The sequence below is a fragment of the Euleptes europaea genome, chromosome 9, assembly GCF_029931775.1.
Source record: "Euleptes europaea isolate rEulEur1 chromosome 9, rEulEur1.hap1, whole genome shotgun sequence".
In the NCBI taxonomy this organism is placed as follows: Eukaryota; Metazoa; Chordata; class Lepidosauria; order Squamata; family Sphaerodactylidae; genus Euleptes; species Euleptes europaea.
The window spans coordinates 14611831-14627748 of record NC_079320.1 but is presented as its reverse complement, the minus strand read 5'-3'; the positions used below and the strand labels follow the sequence as shown (position 1 = coordinate 14627748).

General features: G+C 45.0%; 1 protein-coding gene across 6 annotated transcripts in view; it reads left to right on the top strand.

The window, feature by feature from the left end:
* MAPK10 (mitogen-activated protein kinase 10) overlaps positions 1-8390 on the top strand; it is a 182912-nt gene extending 174522 nt beyond the window's left edge. For 5 of the 6 annotated variants that reach the window (XM_056856002.1, XM_056856004.1, XM_056856001.1 and 2 more), the window contains exons 11-13: positions 3198-3261; positions 4345-4422; positions 8161-8390. In XM_056856002.1, coding sequence (XP_056711980.1) covers positions 3198-3261; positions 4345-4422; positions 8161-8303 — 285 coding nt within the window. In that variant the 3' untranslated portion in view covers positions 8304-8390. Of the gene's footprint in view, positions 1-3197; positions 3262-4344; positions 4423-8155 lie in introns of all 6 variants that reach the window. The other variant, XM_056856005.1, reaches the window with a different exon arrangement.
* Positions 8391-15918: the final 7528 nt, after the last annotated feature.

The following is a 15918-nucleotide window of genomic DNA, read 5'->3' as shown; positions in this document are numbered from 1 at the left end:
GGTATGACCAGTTAAAACAGATTTCAAGCACTTCACACATGCTGAATGCTGCACTTTCAATGCACTTTAATGATCGTTTGCAAGTGGATTTTGCCATTTCACACAGTAAAATCCAGCTGCAAAGTGCATTGAAAGTGGATTGAAAGTGCGTTATTTGGAATGTGTGAAAGCGCTCTTCAAGTGAAAGGTCTGTGTTCCCAGGTAGGAGGGCCCTGCACCAATGAGGGTGTAGTGATCAGACCTCTTTTTGAGACTGGAGTATTTCTACCCATCATAGTAGAGCATGCTGAGCTATACAGAACAATGATCTGACTCTCTGTAAGGCAGCTTCAGAGGAGTCCTTCAAATGCTTAGAACCTGGACTCCAGTTTTGACCACCACCCCTCCCATAAAGGGAACACGTGTTCTGTAGATATCTGTTCCACAGGGACAGTCATTCTTACATATACGTGAGGAGCCAGCTGTAGATTTGGGCTCTAATTGTGCCATGAGAAAAGAGGAATAGGACAGGAGAGCCCCTTCCCTCTTCCTAAGGCCACACAAAGGGAAATTGCACTAAAACAGATCAACCATACTTCCTGAATTCTGATGAAACTGAATGGGATGATATAATGGGGCTGGATGTGAGGGTGATCTGGCTGCGACATCTGTCACCCCATTGATCGCCAGGGTGGATTTGGCTGATCTGGCTGGCTAGGCGGATGTCCCCTACCTCCCCCACCGCTCCATGCGCGTTTCTCCCGGAGCTGCGCGCTCGCTGGAAGAGGACGACCATCCCAGATAGAAGGAGTGTACCCTCCTTCAATCAAGGGTATATGATAGCTGTGCTCCCCTGCTAGAACCTCCAAACAAGCTCAAGATATAATGGTGCTGCCGCTTACATACTGGAGGTTTTTAAACAGAGATAAGTGGCATTTCAGGGAGGGGCTGTGGCTCATAGAAGAGCTTCTGCTTTGCACGCAGAAGTTTCCAGGTTCAACCCCCAGCATTTCCAGTTACAAGGACCAGGCAGTACATGATGTGTAAGACCTCTGCCCGAGGGAGCTGCTGCCAGTCTGAGTAAGCAATACTGGTCTTGATGGGCCGATGTTCTGATTCAGTATAAGGCAGTTTCATGTATGTTTATGGTGTTCTTTTGGGGGACTGATGCTGAATTAAGATTAGCATTCCCTATGCATTTTCTCTCCCCCCCCCCTCGTAAATATATGTTTCTCAAAATAAACAGACATTACACAACATACCATAACTAAGCCGGACTAGCAAGGAAACTGATCCTGTAAGGCTACCTACCCCAAATCTCCTTAGCTATTGAAAGAAAGAGAATATGTAACAATAGTTCAGTGTGTTGGAAAGGTACGTGTCTTCTAAACCCTGTCATTTGATAAAATAACACTAAATAACTGAGAAAGTACAATGGGTGAACTGGTTCCATGGTTGCAGAGCTGTCCCTTCGAATCTTTTTATAGCAAACCCATTGCCACAAAAAGCAAAAACGTAAAATTGTTCTTTGTTGAATACTATAAAGTGCTTTTCCTTTTGCCCAAGCTGTTGTACTATGTCTCCAGCAGATATTAAAATGGTATATTAGATTTTGCTGTTTGCCTTTAAAAAACAAAACAACAACCCTCCTTTGCATCCTTCTGTCGCCTTATGGTGTTTTCAGTTGTCTCAGCAAGCAGCTGTTCCTTCACACCACCTCAAAACCCACGCAGAAGCAACTCGAAGGCAGGTAGCCATGGAGTTGCCAGTGGGGCCTTTCATCTGAAATTCCCTTTCAATTCCCTTTGTTCCTCTGTTCCCACTTGAAGTTAAAAAAAGGACTCCCAGGAGGCACCTGATGTCTGGCGCATCGAGGTCTTTTATGTGCGGCATCAAAATAGTACCACCCAGGGAGAAAGCGCTGTTCACAAATTTGAGGGTTTTTCCCCCTCGGGGAAGGCCTCTTACTTCCATTTCTATCTGTCCTTGGCTGCATGGAGAGAGCCAGCGTGGCATAGTGGTTAAGGTGTCAGACTAAGACCTGGGACACCCAGGTTCAAATCCTCACAACCTGGAATCTTGCTGGGTGACCTTGGACCAGTCATACGCTCTCAGCCTTGACCCTGGCTCGTATTTGGATGGGTGATCTCTAAGGAATACTAGGGTTGTGACACGGAGCCAGGCAATGGCAAACCACCTCTGAACGTCTCTTTCCTTGAAACCCCTACTAGGTTGCCGTAAGTCAGCTGTGATGACAGCAAAAAATGGCTGTCTGGAGCCATCCCCTTCCAAAGAAAAAGGGGGTATACGGAATATGATTCCAAGCAGTGTCATATAAGTAGGTTTTTAACTAGGGTTGCCAGGTCCCTCTTTGCCACCAGCAGGAGGTTTTTAGGGTGGAGCCTGAGGAGGGTGGGGTTGGGGGAGAGGAGGGCCTTCAATGCCATAGAGTCCAATTGCCAAAGCAGCCATTTTCTCTAGGCGAACAGATCTCTATCGGCTGGAGATCAGTTGTAATAGCAGGAGATATCTAGCTATTACCTGGAGGTTGGCAACCCTATTTTAACCCACTTGTGTTTGCAAGCTAATCACTGCATTGCTTGTCAGAATTGTGAATAGGTTTGCCAACAGGCCTGGAGGAAAATGTCCTGTCCTTTCAGTAGAGGTGTACTATGTAGAAATGGACAGTTGAAACTTTCCATGGCATGGAAGTAAATACCACCCCATTCAGCCTGTATTAAAGGAATGGGATATTGGTCTCCAGGCATCTGCTGGGGTTTCTCTTCTATGGTCAGTGCAGCCTGGCTTTTCTTGGCACATGTGCCTATGGGACAGATCATGTGAATGCTTGTTAACATGGCAGTCCATATGAGGCCTTCTTTTTTTAAAAAAAAAAAAGTTGCTGAAGACTTACTTGTGCCACAAACTAGCTATGGGCCAGACCATCCACATCACAGTTGCAGCTCTCTTAGAGCTCTCTCAGCCCCACCTACTTCACAGGGTGTCTGTTGTGGGGAAGGGAAGGTGATTGTAAGCCGATTTGAGTCTCCCTTAAGTGGTAGAGAAAGTTGGCATATATAAAAACCAGCTCTTCTTCTTCAAGCTTAGGCCGGGACACTTCAGTAAAATAAGGTCCCCTTCCTCCCTCTGTCCCAATGTAAACATTGTATACTCCGCTACCCAGAGTGTGCTTACTCTTTTTGTTTTTTACTCAACAGCCACCTCCGCAGATATATGATAAGCAGCTGGACGAAAGAGAACACACAATTGAAGAGTGGAAAGGTAATCTCATTTTTAAAGGACCTTTGCTCTGCCCCAGGCCACACCAGCCCCCGAGCCTCTGTTCCTTTTCCTGTTTATGTATCTCAGATAGATAGATAGATAGATAGATAGATAGATAGATAGATAGATAGATAGATAGATATGATGTATATTTATTATGATATAGGGCAAGCACACACGTAAATGCAAGATCAGTCTGTGGGCTGAACTAGACAAGACATTTGGCGCAAGTTGGGGTCTGGATTTCCCCGACCCAACCCTGATCATCTTATGGTCACACAGCAGCTGCTGAGAACAAAGTTCCCAAGCATGCCGGGGCCCAATTCAAATCTGGATTGCCAGTGTATGGGTAGAAGGGGCTTCAGCCTTCCACCCCTGAAATAGCTCTGGGGGCATTATTTGCCCCACTGCGGACCTGCAGGTGATCCACTCCACTAACAATGGGTAGGTAAGCAATATCTTAACCATAGTTTTGCATGGTATATTAATGCAGACATTCTGGCTTAATCCTGGGTTTTTTTTTTCCTCTTAGCAATATCAGCCAGGAGATCAGCTAAAGGAATGGAATGGGGGGAAGAGTGAAGTTAATGAAAACAACATTTCTTGAGGCAAACCAGAACTGGAAGAAAGGACAGAGAAGGCCTTTAAATCCCCAGAAGGACTTTAAAACCTTGCCTTCCAACCTGACACTGGCACGCCTCTATGCCTGCTCAGGGGGGGCATACACTTCCCCACCCACTGGGCTGCCAGCAAACTCAGCCCCCTCCCCCACCTTGGTTGAGAGGTTGGAGCAGCATTTGAACGATTGTCTGCTTTCCAAATTCTAGTTTCAGAAACTATGGTTGAAATAAACCCGGGCTCTGTGCTATGTCTGAACTGAGCCTTCTGAACTTTTAGACTGTTGACATACCCACAGGTGACAATACAGACATGCATTGGGTGGGCAGGCTAGCAGCTTTTGTGAGCTTGTTTACAAAGCTGGTCTTGTATTCAGATCACTCACCCTTGTGTGTTCTTAATGGTTGTAAAGGATGCTGACAAACTAGGAGCTGCTACTTACCTGGGTAACCTTCTCTCTTGCAGAATTAATCTACAAGGAAGTAATGAATTCTGAAGAAAAGACTAAAAACGGTGTAGTAAAAGGACAGCCTTCTCCTTCAGGTACTCAGTCCCAGTGAATAGCCAAATTGTGTTCTCGGCAGGCTCCGCTTCTCAAAGACAGCAGCTGTCAGCGGGGTTGTCGGCAGTTTGGCATCAACCCGGGGCTGCAAGTTACTTAAAACAGTTTAAGACATCTAATGAGATGAGTTGTAGTCATTGAATTCCAGCTTAAAACAAAGTGCATTTTACTGTGCGAAATGGGAAGATCCACTTGCAAACGATTGCTAAAGTGCATTGCAAATGGATTGAAAGCGCATCATTCAGCACATGTGGAAGCGCCCGGGCTACACACACTCTGACTTGGACTGCGATAGAGCGTTACTCCAACAAGTCCTTTGCAGAGTAGAGAGTGAGCAGCAGATTCGAAGATCTGATTTAAGAGTGTATTTTGCTATTACCCACAGCACGATCTTTCTTAATGATGTAGTGGATATGAGAATAAATCATTGCTCATAGTCAAGTATGTCATACACTGCAGCGCAAGTTTGGTGATTTATGTGTCAATGATAACACGGTTTGCTTGTATGGAGAAATTAATTTGCAAGGCCTCATTAAGGGCGGCTTTCACTGAAAGCAGAGCGTCCTCCTTATTCATCGATCCCCGCTTGTTGCTCCCCCCCGCAAGGGAATGCATTTTATTTACTCAGTTCTTTGGAGCACAAAGCATAGCTGTTTTATTGTATATTCCATTCCTAACTTTTCAATTACATTTTCATTTTTAGTTCCAGACAACTGGATGTTTTTGTTGTTGTTTTATAAGGGTTGGAGGGAGGGGGAAAACAACAACCCCAAGCTGGTTTTATGAAACAATAATTTTTCCAGAACACCTTATATCTTGGTGAAAAAAAATGTTATCAGTTGAAAACATGAGGAAAGGCAGTGTAACCGATTAAAAGCCAAAGGAGGAGGGGGGGCAGGAGGAAGCTCATGGCTCCATTATCTTAAGCCAGACAGAAAAGGGCACAAATTTCCAGTGCTTTTCCTGCCACAAAGTACTCTAGCCTGGGCATTAGGTGGATATCTGTTCTGCCCTAAGGACTCCATAAGAGTCGCAGATTCTACAGTCTGAAAAGTGCTGGGTTTGCACTGGGGAAAACCTAGGTGTACAGAGCTGTTTATATACAAGCTATTTAGGGGATACAGGTTGAGTATCCCTTATCCAGACATCCGATCTGATCCAAAAACCGGACCTTTTGAGCCGGCATGAAGGCATTACTCACAGGTCCTCAGCAGCGCCATTGATGGTTCACTGTACACAAAATTATTAAAAATATTGTTTAAAATTACATTCGGGCTATGCGTATAAAGTATATATAAAACATAAATGAATTTCGTGTTTAGACTTGGGTCCCATCCCAAAGATATCTCATTATGTATATGCAAAAATGCCAAAATATTCCAAAATACGGAAAGATCTAAAATATGGGTCGCTTCTTGGATAACAAGCAGTCTGGATAAGGGGTACTGAACCTGTATCAGTAAAAATATCAGTCCGGTAAGAAGAAAAAAAGGGGGTTGGATCCAAGCAGCTTTTTCTGCTGGTGAAAAAGGAAGGAGGGGTCCTCTCTGACCACCAAAAAAGACTTTGCTGAGAATCGTGGGACTTTAATATACAAAAGCAGCTTGGGAAGGGGGCTGTAGTGTGGAGCGGAATTGGAAAAGACTGAGTGAAAAAGCCAGCCGGACGCAACCCTATATCTGTAAGCCCTACCAAATTTATCAGGCCCTTTGCATCCACAAAACATGTGATCCAGCACATCTTTAATATCACCAGTATTGCTCAGATTCTTACCTGGTTAGTGGGTCCTTTCTGGCAGTGGAGAAAGCATACACCACTCTCTTTGCTTCTGTACTTAAAGTAAAAAATGGCGTGGCTCCTCCAAGAGAAGGCCAGTTTGCATCTGGGACTAATGCATCCTATAATTTCTTCTTTGAAAAAGAGCTGGGGAGATGACGCAGACTGATACCGCATGCATTTGGGCAGCCCTGTGGGCGCTCACATCACATGAGGACGTGCACCTCTGCACTAGGGTTGCCAGCTCCAGATTGGGAAACTCCTGGTGATGTGGGGGAAGTCTAGGGGGCCCCTCCACAGCTGCTATGAATAGATTTGAAGAGATGGGAAAGAATACATTGTGTGTTTGTTAAGTGCTGTCAAGTCGCTTCCGATTTGGAAGAATTTTCTAACACTTAGAGCTGTTCCTCAGTGGGACAGACTTCCTCAGGAGGTGGTGAGCCCTCCTTCCCTGGAGGTTTTTAAGCAGAGGCTAGATGGCCATCTGTCAGCAATTCTGATTCTATGACCTTAGGCAGATCATGAGAGGGAGGGCATCTTGGCCATCTTCTGGGCATGGAGTAGAGGTCACTGTGTGTGTGTGGGGGGGGGAGGTAGTTTGGAATTTCCTGCATTGTGCAGGGGGTTGGACTAGATGAACCTGGTGGTCCCTTCCAACTCTATGATTCTATGATTTATGGCGACCCTAAGAATTAATGTCCTCCAAAATGTCCTATTGCTAACAGCCTTGCTCAGGTCTTGCAAACAAGGGCTGTGGCTTTCTTTCTTGAGTCAATCCACCTCATGTTGGGTCTTCCTCTTTTCCTGCTGCCTTCCACTTTTCCTAGCATTATTGTCTTTTCCAGTGACTCTTGTCTTCTCATAATGTGACCAAAGTATGAAATCCTCATTGTGGTTATTTTAGCTTCCAGGGAATGTTCAGGCTTAATTTGATCTAGAATCCACTTATTTGTCTTTTTGGCGGTCCACGGTAACTGTAAAACTATCCTTTGACACCACATTTCAAATGAAAATAATACATTAGCCCCTGGTAAATTAACCCCATTTTCTTTCAATCAGAAGAGCAAGTTCCAGGTATACACTGAATTTTCCATTCCCCAGAGAATGGTCTGAAGGCACCGGATACAGTTTAAGTAAATTGGTGCCACCCTCTTAGGTGCCTGCCTGAGAGGCACCAAAAGTGTGCGAGCTCTTGAGAGAGGATGTTTGGGATATAAATATAACAAACCAGCAGGGTTCTCATACTGAATCACAGGAGAAGGGAACAAACCCACTATTCTGCTGAAAAATCTCTTCCTCACAGGATTCCACAGACTCTTGAGGGATTCAGCCATCTGATTCCCCCACCTTTCTTTTCCCCTCACATGGATTCTCCGCTGCGCTCAACATCCGGTGCCTCTGGAACATAATCAGGCTTCTTTCACACACATTGGATAATGCATTTTCAATGCACTTTAGCAATTGTTAGATTTTCCTGTTTCACGCTTGCAAATGTTGTTCTAGTGCATTATCCAATGTGTGTGAAAGCAACACGTGCTGAATAATGCACTTTCCAGTGCACTTTAGCGATCATTGCCAAGTGGATTGCAAGTTTGTGATGGTTTACATTTCCCAGTTGCAAAGTGGATTGAAAGTGCATTAATCAGCATGTGCGAAAGGCTGTTTTTTTGGAAAGTTTTTCTTTTTGTCTCGGTTCACTTACAAACCCATATTTTTAGCACACCTGGGAAACTCCTCTGAGTATAAAAGGACACCTCCCCCTTGTGCGTGTGTGATCTCATTGCACTCTGCACATGGGCCAACTGCGTTTATTATTATAGAGATTGAGAACAGATAACACCGGAGCTGCCGGGGCCGAGAGGGGCAGGCGCTCTACCTTTTTTCTTCCGAGCAGTCTCCAGCTATCAGGTTGAATCACGTCGGTGTTCATTTTCTTAGCACAGGTGCAGCAGTGAACAGCAGCGACAGCCTCCCTCCGTCCTCATCCGTCAACGACATTTCCTCCATGTCCACCGACCAGACCCTGGCATCGGACACTGACAGCAGTTTGGAAGCTTCTGCAGGACCCCTCGGTTGTTGCAGGTGACTAGCCGCCTGCCTGCGAAACCCGACGTTCTTCAGGAGATGATGTAATTTAGGGGAAGGGGAACAAAAAAGAATCATTGTGATTAGAAAAGAATTTTGACGATGGCAAGGAAGAGAAATTAAACACAAAAAGAATCTATCCAAGATTAAACAAAAAATCCTTTCAGCCTGCTTTCTCCTAAACGAGTTATGTAATGCAGCTAAGCTCAAGTGAATATTTAACTTATAGTTGCTCTGCTTTTTGGTCTTCTTCCAATGATGCTTAGTGCAAAAAAAAAAAGCAATTAAAAGAAGCCTCTTTTTCATAAAATTGCAAAATCAATGGCTGCAAAACCAGCAATTTGCAACTGTCCTTTTTCACGTTGGCATGACAAGGTGGGCAGTTACCGGCCCTTGATATGATTACATGTGTGCCTATCTAACCTCTCTCTGTTTCTACCTGGGCAGGTCAACAGAGAAATGCACATGTATCTTGGTGTACATACACACAATTATGCACTTGCAAGTATACACAGCTCTGTGTGTACATCTGTCTAGAGAGCAGGAGGGTTTATGTACACACAGCCTGCCGCAGAGAACCCGATCTCCCTTTTTTTTGTATGTAAATTCCATCTGTAATATAATTCCCAGTGTACAATCTGTTGTAGCTGTTTCAGTGATTAATTTAAATGAGCTTCGGACACATAGAAACAAAGTCAAACTGGCATTCACGCTGGACTTTGATGTAGAGTTCTGAAGTTTAGTATTCTGTTTGTTTCTCTTTTTAACTCCAGTTTGTTTGGAACAGGAAAACAAGCTGGAGGGTCGACCAGGAAATTCTTGATTTTGATGCTTTAGAAGTTGATACTTCTGGTTTTCAGAATGGATATGTATATATATATGTTGACATGGAAGAAGGCTTTACTGCGGGAGGTGGTCAGGATCAGAGCTTAAGAGAAATTGGGGAGAATTTCTAAGGATCCTCTTGATAGGAAACCAGATTGTAAACCTTTAAATAAATTGATTGTGAACATTTAGTAGAGTGTGGGTGTCAACAAAACTGATTATGGGGAGGGGTAGCCTACTAGGCCACTTGGGGGTAGCTAAGATGAGGTTTCCAAGGCCTTTTGATAATCTGTCAGTGCAATCCTATGCAGTTATTCCAATCTAAGCCCACTGAAATCAATGCATAGGATGGCCCTGTAAATGTAGGAAAGGCGTCTTGGGGAGATCCTTGCTGAGGAGGCAAGATCCATTCCACGTGAATGGTAGGTCCATGGAGGATGAAAACGCATTTAAAGCTTCTTCCTTCCTTGTAGAGCATAGGGGAGGGGAGGACTGCCAGGGCCCAAGGATCAGGGCACAGATGAACACTGGGCATTCCTGAATGTGTGAAGCTGCTTCACGTCTCTGGCTCCACATTGTCTGCTCTGACTGGCAGCAGCTCTCTTCTGTCCCAGTATCTTCCACCTGAGATCCTTTAACTAGAGGTGCTGGAAACTGAACCTCCATGCAAAGCCTGTGCTCTTCCACAGAGCCAAATCGCAGGGAGGTAAACTGGCCCCACGACAGATATCCTGTGGCCCCAATCCTTTCTCTTAAGCATCCTGGCCAGGATGAATGACTTCCTGAACCCACCAATTGGAAGCTCTTCACTGGAGCAGTCGGATCATGCTTAGAGCAACAAGATTTTCTTTGTTGGTGGATAAGATTTCTCTGTGGAGGTAGAGGGGACCTCTTGCAGCAGCAAAGCGAAAGGTTAAGAGTATAAGGTAAGTTGATGGCTTGTGATGTATATTTGCTTCATGCAAAGCGCATCAGAGGAAGAATGACTGGACAGCCGTCCATCTAGGTGCTTGAGACTGGGAGTGACTTTTAAAAAATGGGTGGAAATAAATTCCCTTGTGGGGGCCATTACTCAGAGAGCAGTGGATGCTTAGGATCTTCCTGCTTTCTTCACTGCTGCCTCTTTATCTGAGACAAATCAGGGGAAGCCACAGCCTCCCTGACCATGCCGAAAGGGGTCACACACGCCCAGAGCTAGCCAGAGTTCAGATATTCCAACAGGAGCCTGAGGGCCACTGATATTTTTTAAAAGTCTAGTTGACAAGGGAATGATGGGTTTTTTCCCTTGACAAACTAGTATGGAATAAACCCAATAGACCCATATTTGATATGCAGAGGTGTCAGTTCCATTCAGTCATGAACACATGAAGCTGCCTTATACTGAATCACATCCTTGGTCCATCAAAGTCAGTACTGTCTACTCTGACCGGCAGCGGCTCTCCAGGGTCTCAGGCAGAGGTCTTCCTCATCACCTACTCGCCTAGTCCCTTTAACTGGAGATGCCGGGGATTGAACCTGGGACCTTCTGCATGCTAAGCAGAAGCTCTACCACTGAGCCACAGTCCCTCATGCGAGGCAGTCCTGCACACCAGCTGGCAGAAAGCAGTGAGAGTAATTCTGAATTTCTGAATTAAAACCATTGCCTTCCATCGCTCATTTGGAGGTATCTGGTAGCTCTGCTCCTGTCCTTAGTGCTACTGCAACAGAAACGGCAAATGGCTATCCAGATCCCTTCTCGTGCAGGCACGCATGGATTGCAACCCAAAGTTTTTAGAAAACTTGAACGTTCATGTACATCCCCACAGTAAAAATGGTCCAGGAGACTAAGGTGATTATCACTTTCAAATGGCAGGAAGTGACAGCTATTCACATTTATATTTGGTCATGTGACTAAACCATACCTAAGCATACAAGCCAGTGTGGTGTAGTGGTTAAGAGCAGTGGTTTGGAGCAGTGGAGTCTGATCTGGAGAACCAGGTTTGATTCCCTACTCCTCTACATGAGCAGCGGAGGCTAATCTGGTGAACTGGATTTGTTTCCTCGCTCCCACACATGAAGCCATCTGGGTGACCTTGGGCTAGCCACAGTTCTATTAAAAGCTCTCTCAGCCCCACCTACCTCACAGGGTGTCTGTTGTGGGGAGGGGAAAGGAAGGTGATTGTAAGCGGGTTTGAGCCTCCCTTGAGTGGTAGAGAAAGTCGGCATATAAAAACCAACTCTTCTTCTTCTACTCAGTAACTTCCCCTTACAACCTGCAATTTCTAATATGATCGGAAAACGTGACTCTAAATGGATTTTTTTAAAAATGCTATTGCTAGTAATCTTTCCATCCAGACAAATAAAATATCCTAGCCATGGCCTAACACCTGCAGAAGGCTATCGAAATCAAAGTCATCTGGAAGTATAAGTAATCCTATGTTGAAATGTGGCCGTTCAAGTCCGTAATCCTCCCTGTGAAAAATATTATCCTCTCCCCATGAAATAATTTCTACCATACAGCTTTATTTTCATTTACTATATACAAAGGTAAGCAGGTAGATTTTCCTTTGAAGAGACTTTTTTTCCCCACAAAAAGGAAACTTTAGTTAGTGCAGTATGTATGACAGCAATAAGCAATAGGTTGCTACTGCAAAAATGAATTTAGCAATATCGGGACAATCTACTGAGTGCCGCCGTTGTACCCACAGTCATGCTAACAGCGCATTTGCTGGAATAATGTGCAACTTCCATGGAAATGGATGTTACAGAGTGTCAGGGCTTGATAGATTGCTTCCGTATTCCTTCTCTAAAAGCCATGAAACAGCATTACCTGTGTTTGGCACTGTAACCTTATCTCAGCCTGAATTAAAAGCCAGTGCACAAGAATGGAACTACTTAAAGGGACACCATCGTGCATTGTGTGTGTGTGTGCGTGTGCCACAAAGGTATCAACAGCAAAGCGGTGATCTAAGCAATAATGGCATTTGCTAACTGTGTATTTCCCCCCCCGCCCACTATTATGGGCAATTAAAAGGCAATTTAATCTGTCCACAGGTTTTGGTGTTGACAGATAACCTGGAGCCTCTTGGAATTGCAGGTTGTTAGTAAAGATGTGCTTGTTAATTAGTATCAGAAGCCACAAAACACACCAGTTGGGAAGCGTCCAGGTTTGCAAAGGGCAGCAAATTACTCAGGGCAGTGAAATCCATTCCCAAACAGCTTCGGAAGACTGGGTGACTGGCAGTAGAGAGCGGCAGGTACAAAGGGGGGGGGACATCAACCCCTAACTGGACTCTTCTTCTGATGGGGGGTGTACAATGGCTATAACTACTCAGGAAGCTGCCTTGAGGTCACAGATGGGAAGAACTTGGGGGAGGAGAGAAATAGCTCACAGAGAAAAAGGAATTTCAGAGGGTAGCCGTTTTGGTTTGCAGCGGAAGAGAAAGATTCGAGTCCAGTAGCATCTTAGAGACCAACAAGATTTTGGGGGTATAAGCTTTCGAGAGTCAAAGCTCCCTTCATCGGTGAAAAGCGAAAATGCAACGTTAGGAATTGGGCAAAGGAAGCAACAAAACCATCGCGTCAGTCAGCCTCCGTTTAGGGAGCAATCATAACAGGCCTGCTCAGGAGAAAAGTCCAATTGTATTCAGTGGAGCGTATTCCCAGGAAAATGTTCTTAGGATCGCAGCCATAGACCTCTGTGCATTGTTGTGGTCAACCCGTCTCTAGAAGGCTAGTGCAGAAAAGAGCAAGGTGATCTAAGATGGGACAAAGGAGATTGGATCGCTTATGATGAAATGTTTGATAATGTTGTGATACAGAGAGGCCAGATGAGAAAAAGGCAGCTCTGTAGGAACCATGATAGCCATGTATAAAACTATTACCAGTTTGGAGGTAGTGAAGCAGCTCAAAACAGTAAACCTCCAATGAAGCTGATTGGCAGGGATTCCTGACAAAAGATGTGTGTAGTCATAATGAATATGGTGTGTGAGTGTGTGTGTCAGTCAACTAGCATAGATGACTATTTATAGGTCTGCCCTATGCACATTTACTTGGAAGTAATTCCAAATGAACTCAGTAAGTCTTTGTCCCAAATTAGTGAACACTTAAAAGACAGTATCGATCAACAGCCAACCATCTCGTTGCAGGTTTGTGTACCCTGGTTATGACCAAAAGAGGGTGGTCAGTTAGTCTTAGCCGATCTCATTTTATAGATCTGAAGCTTTGCCCGTAACAAACAGGAAAGTTATTATGGACTGAGTTTCTAATTTTGTGGAGCAGATTTGGGTATTCACCTGAATGATAACTGACCTTCCTGTATCCAGTTTGATGAATATGTGTGTTTGACAAGTCAAGGTTTGTTATCAAAATATGCATCCCTGACCCAGTTTTAGGGCGAAAACGCATGGTCGCTTTATCCTCCTTTAATCCCTGTTTCAGCCAGGATTCAGCCTGGATCGAACGCATGCGTTTTGCTTAATGTGCGTTCGATCCTGGCTAAAACAGGGATTAAAGGAGGATAACGCGACCATGCGTTTTCGCCCTTAGTTACAGAACAGTCAAATGTAACAGCTGCTGGCCTGGGATCTGGATGTACATCCAACATTCATGTCAAGAGATGCATCCAAGCCAGTTCAATAGGGCTTAGATTGAACGGTGCGATATGGCTGGAAATGTGCATCCCGCCATAGATGCACATTGAAAAAGCACATGGAAGGCTGCTTACACATGCAAACCTGGATTGCTGGATGGGTGCCAAGCCCACTCTGAGATTTTAATTTGAGGTGCAGGGTAATACAAGTCCTTAATACTTACCAGGTATTACAGGCCTATATTATGGCTCAATATTTAATCTAGAGATGCCAGCCTCCAGGTGGGACCTGGGAATCCCCTCGAGTTACAGTTTATATCCAGATCAATTCCCCTAGAGAAAATGGCTGCTTTGGAGGGTGGACTTTATGGCATTGTACCCCATTGAGGTCCCTGTCCTCCCCAGGTTCCAACCTCAAATATCCAGGAGTTTTCTATTCCCCCCCATCCCCACATGTTCTGCCGGTTACATGGCAATCCTAATTTAATCCTTATAATAGGGTGATCAGAGATTGTACAATTATGATATATTAGCAATAAAGCCCTTGGCTTTATGTGGCAAACAGATGGAAGATTCACCAGGCTGAAATGGGATAACACCACTCATTCCTGTAGCAGGTCATACCAGAAAGTATAAATCATAAAAGTGAAAATTGGAATCAGAGGCAAAATGGAAAGTGAGATGTTAACATACTTGAGCAGTACATTTGCTTCGTTTGAATTTCATTCCGATCATTGGGATGCCTGCTTCTAAGGCTGGGGACTCCACCGTTGTAGAACCTGTGGGCACTTTGAGGATTTTGAGAACAAGTTGTTGGAGCCATAACAAAATGGCTGCCATGGGGGCTGGGGCCAAGCCAAGCATCCTGTTATGATAGTAGCCGGTGTGTCCAAATGTGTGGTCCCGAGTGACAAGAGCTGATGACTTCCTGGGCTCACCTGAAGCACCTCCTACTCCTATGTGGTAGAGGAAGGCCAGGATTGTCTCCTTACTTTGGGGAGGAAGAAAGTGGGTGCCAGGAAAAACATTGGTGGGCACCACGTTAAGGATCCCAGCTCTAGTGGGCAGCACCTTTACAGGGTACCCATAACTGATTCCTCCATGTACCTTCTGGGACTGCTCCTGTACTTTACTCCCAGGAGGCAAGCAAGAAGGGGCTCCCAGCACCAAGAAGCATGCTTCTGGGGATTGCTGACTCCTCCACCCTCAAAGAAACGTGGTTATCCCTATTTACTTGCTTAATTCCCCCCCCCTCTCAAAATTTCTCAGGGGTTTTAACTTCTTACTAAGCACAAATGTCTGAATTTGCCTCACGTTTCTCCAAATGTAAGGCTATGCAACCCTCCTCTCTTCCTCACCCAGGACCTTTTTCTGGTTTTATCTGCATTCTTTTAGTTTTGGTTCTGGTTACCCTTGCATAGACCAGTAAGGTGAAACACATGCAGAAGGGTATCTGCCCAGTAGCCTGATCCAACAGAGGCAAGGCTGGCTGTCCTTCAACAAACCCAAGGCAAGATCTGGGCGGATTCCTGACTGCTGTGTATACTTATTTTTATAGGCTGGTATTTCAAGGTATTTTGTCACAACGAGTGACATAAGTCCGCTGCTTTCTTCTGCATCATTGGCCACTGAGTGCAAACTGAACCCCTATAGAGCTCTGCTGCCGCCAAGTAACGGCTTGGGCAGAGAAATGGCCTTGGAATTAGTCTTTGGTTCTGGGGTGTGCTGCTTCCATCAGCCAAAAAAACCCTTGCCACCAATGGCTATTCAATTAAGGGTGTCCCCAGGGTTGCTTCCTGCATCTGGCCTGCCCCCATTGCTTCTGACCATTGTTGCTGCAGCCCACAGACCAGGGGTACTTACAGGGAGTTCTAACCATCCTGGTGATTCCTAGAGCTACCCAGAAGTGACAAGGGTAGACCTAGCAATTGCCAGAAACGCTATGGTAATTTTACCATAGATTTTCTGGCAAATGCTAGAGCTACCCTTGTCACTTCCAGGTAGCTCTAGGATTTGCCAGGAATCTGAACTTCCAGTAAAAGTAGCTGAGGCCTAATTTTTCTTTTTAATTTTTCTCTTGGGACACTGCCCCACCAACAACCCCCCTGTCGGTTGTTAACCCTACCCAGTGCACTAAAGCAATGCAATTCCACTGCTAAGTTCTATAATCTTTCTTTAACAAAGGTCATAAAATTTCATAACCACCTTAGGCAAGTCCTTT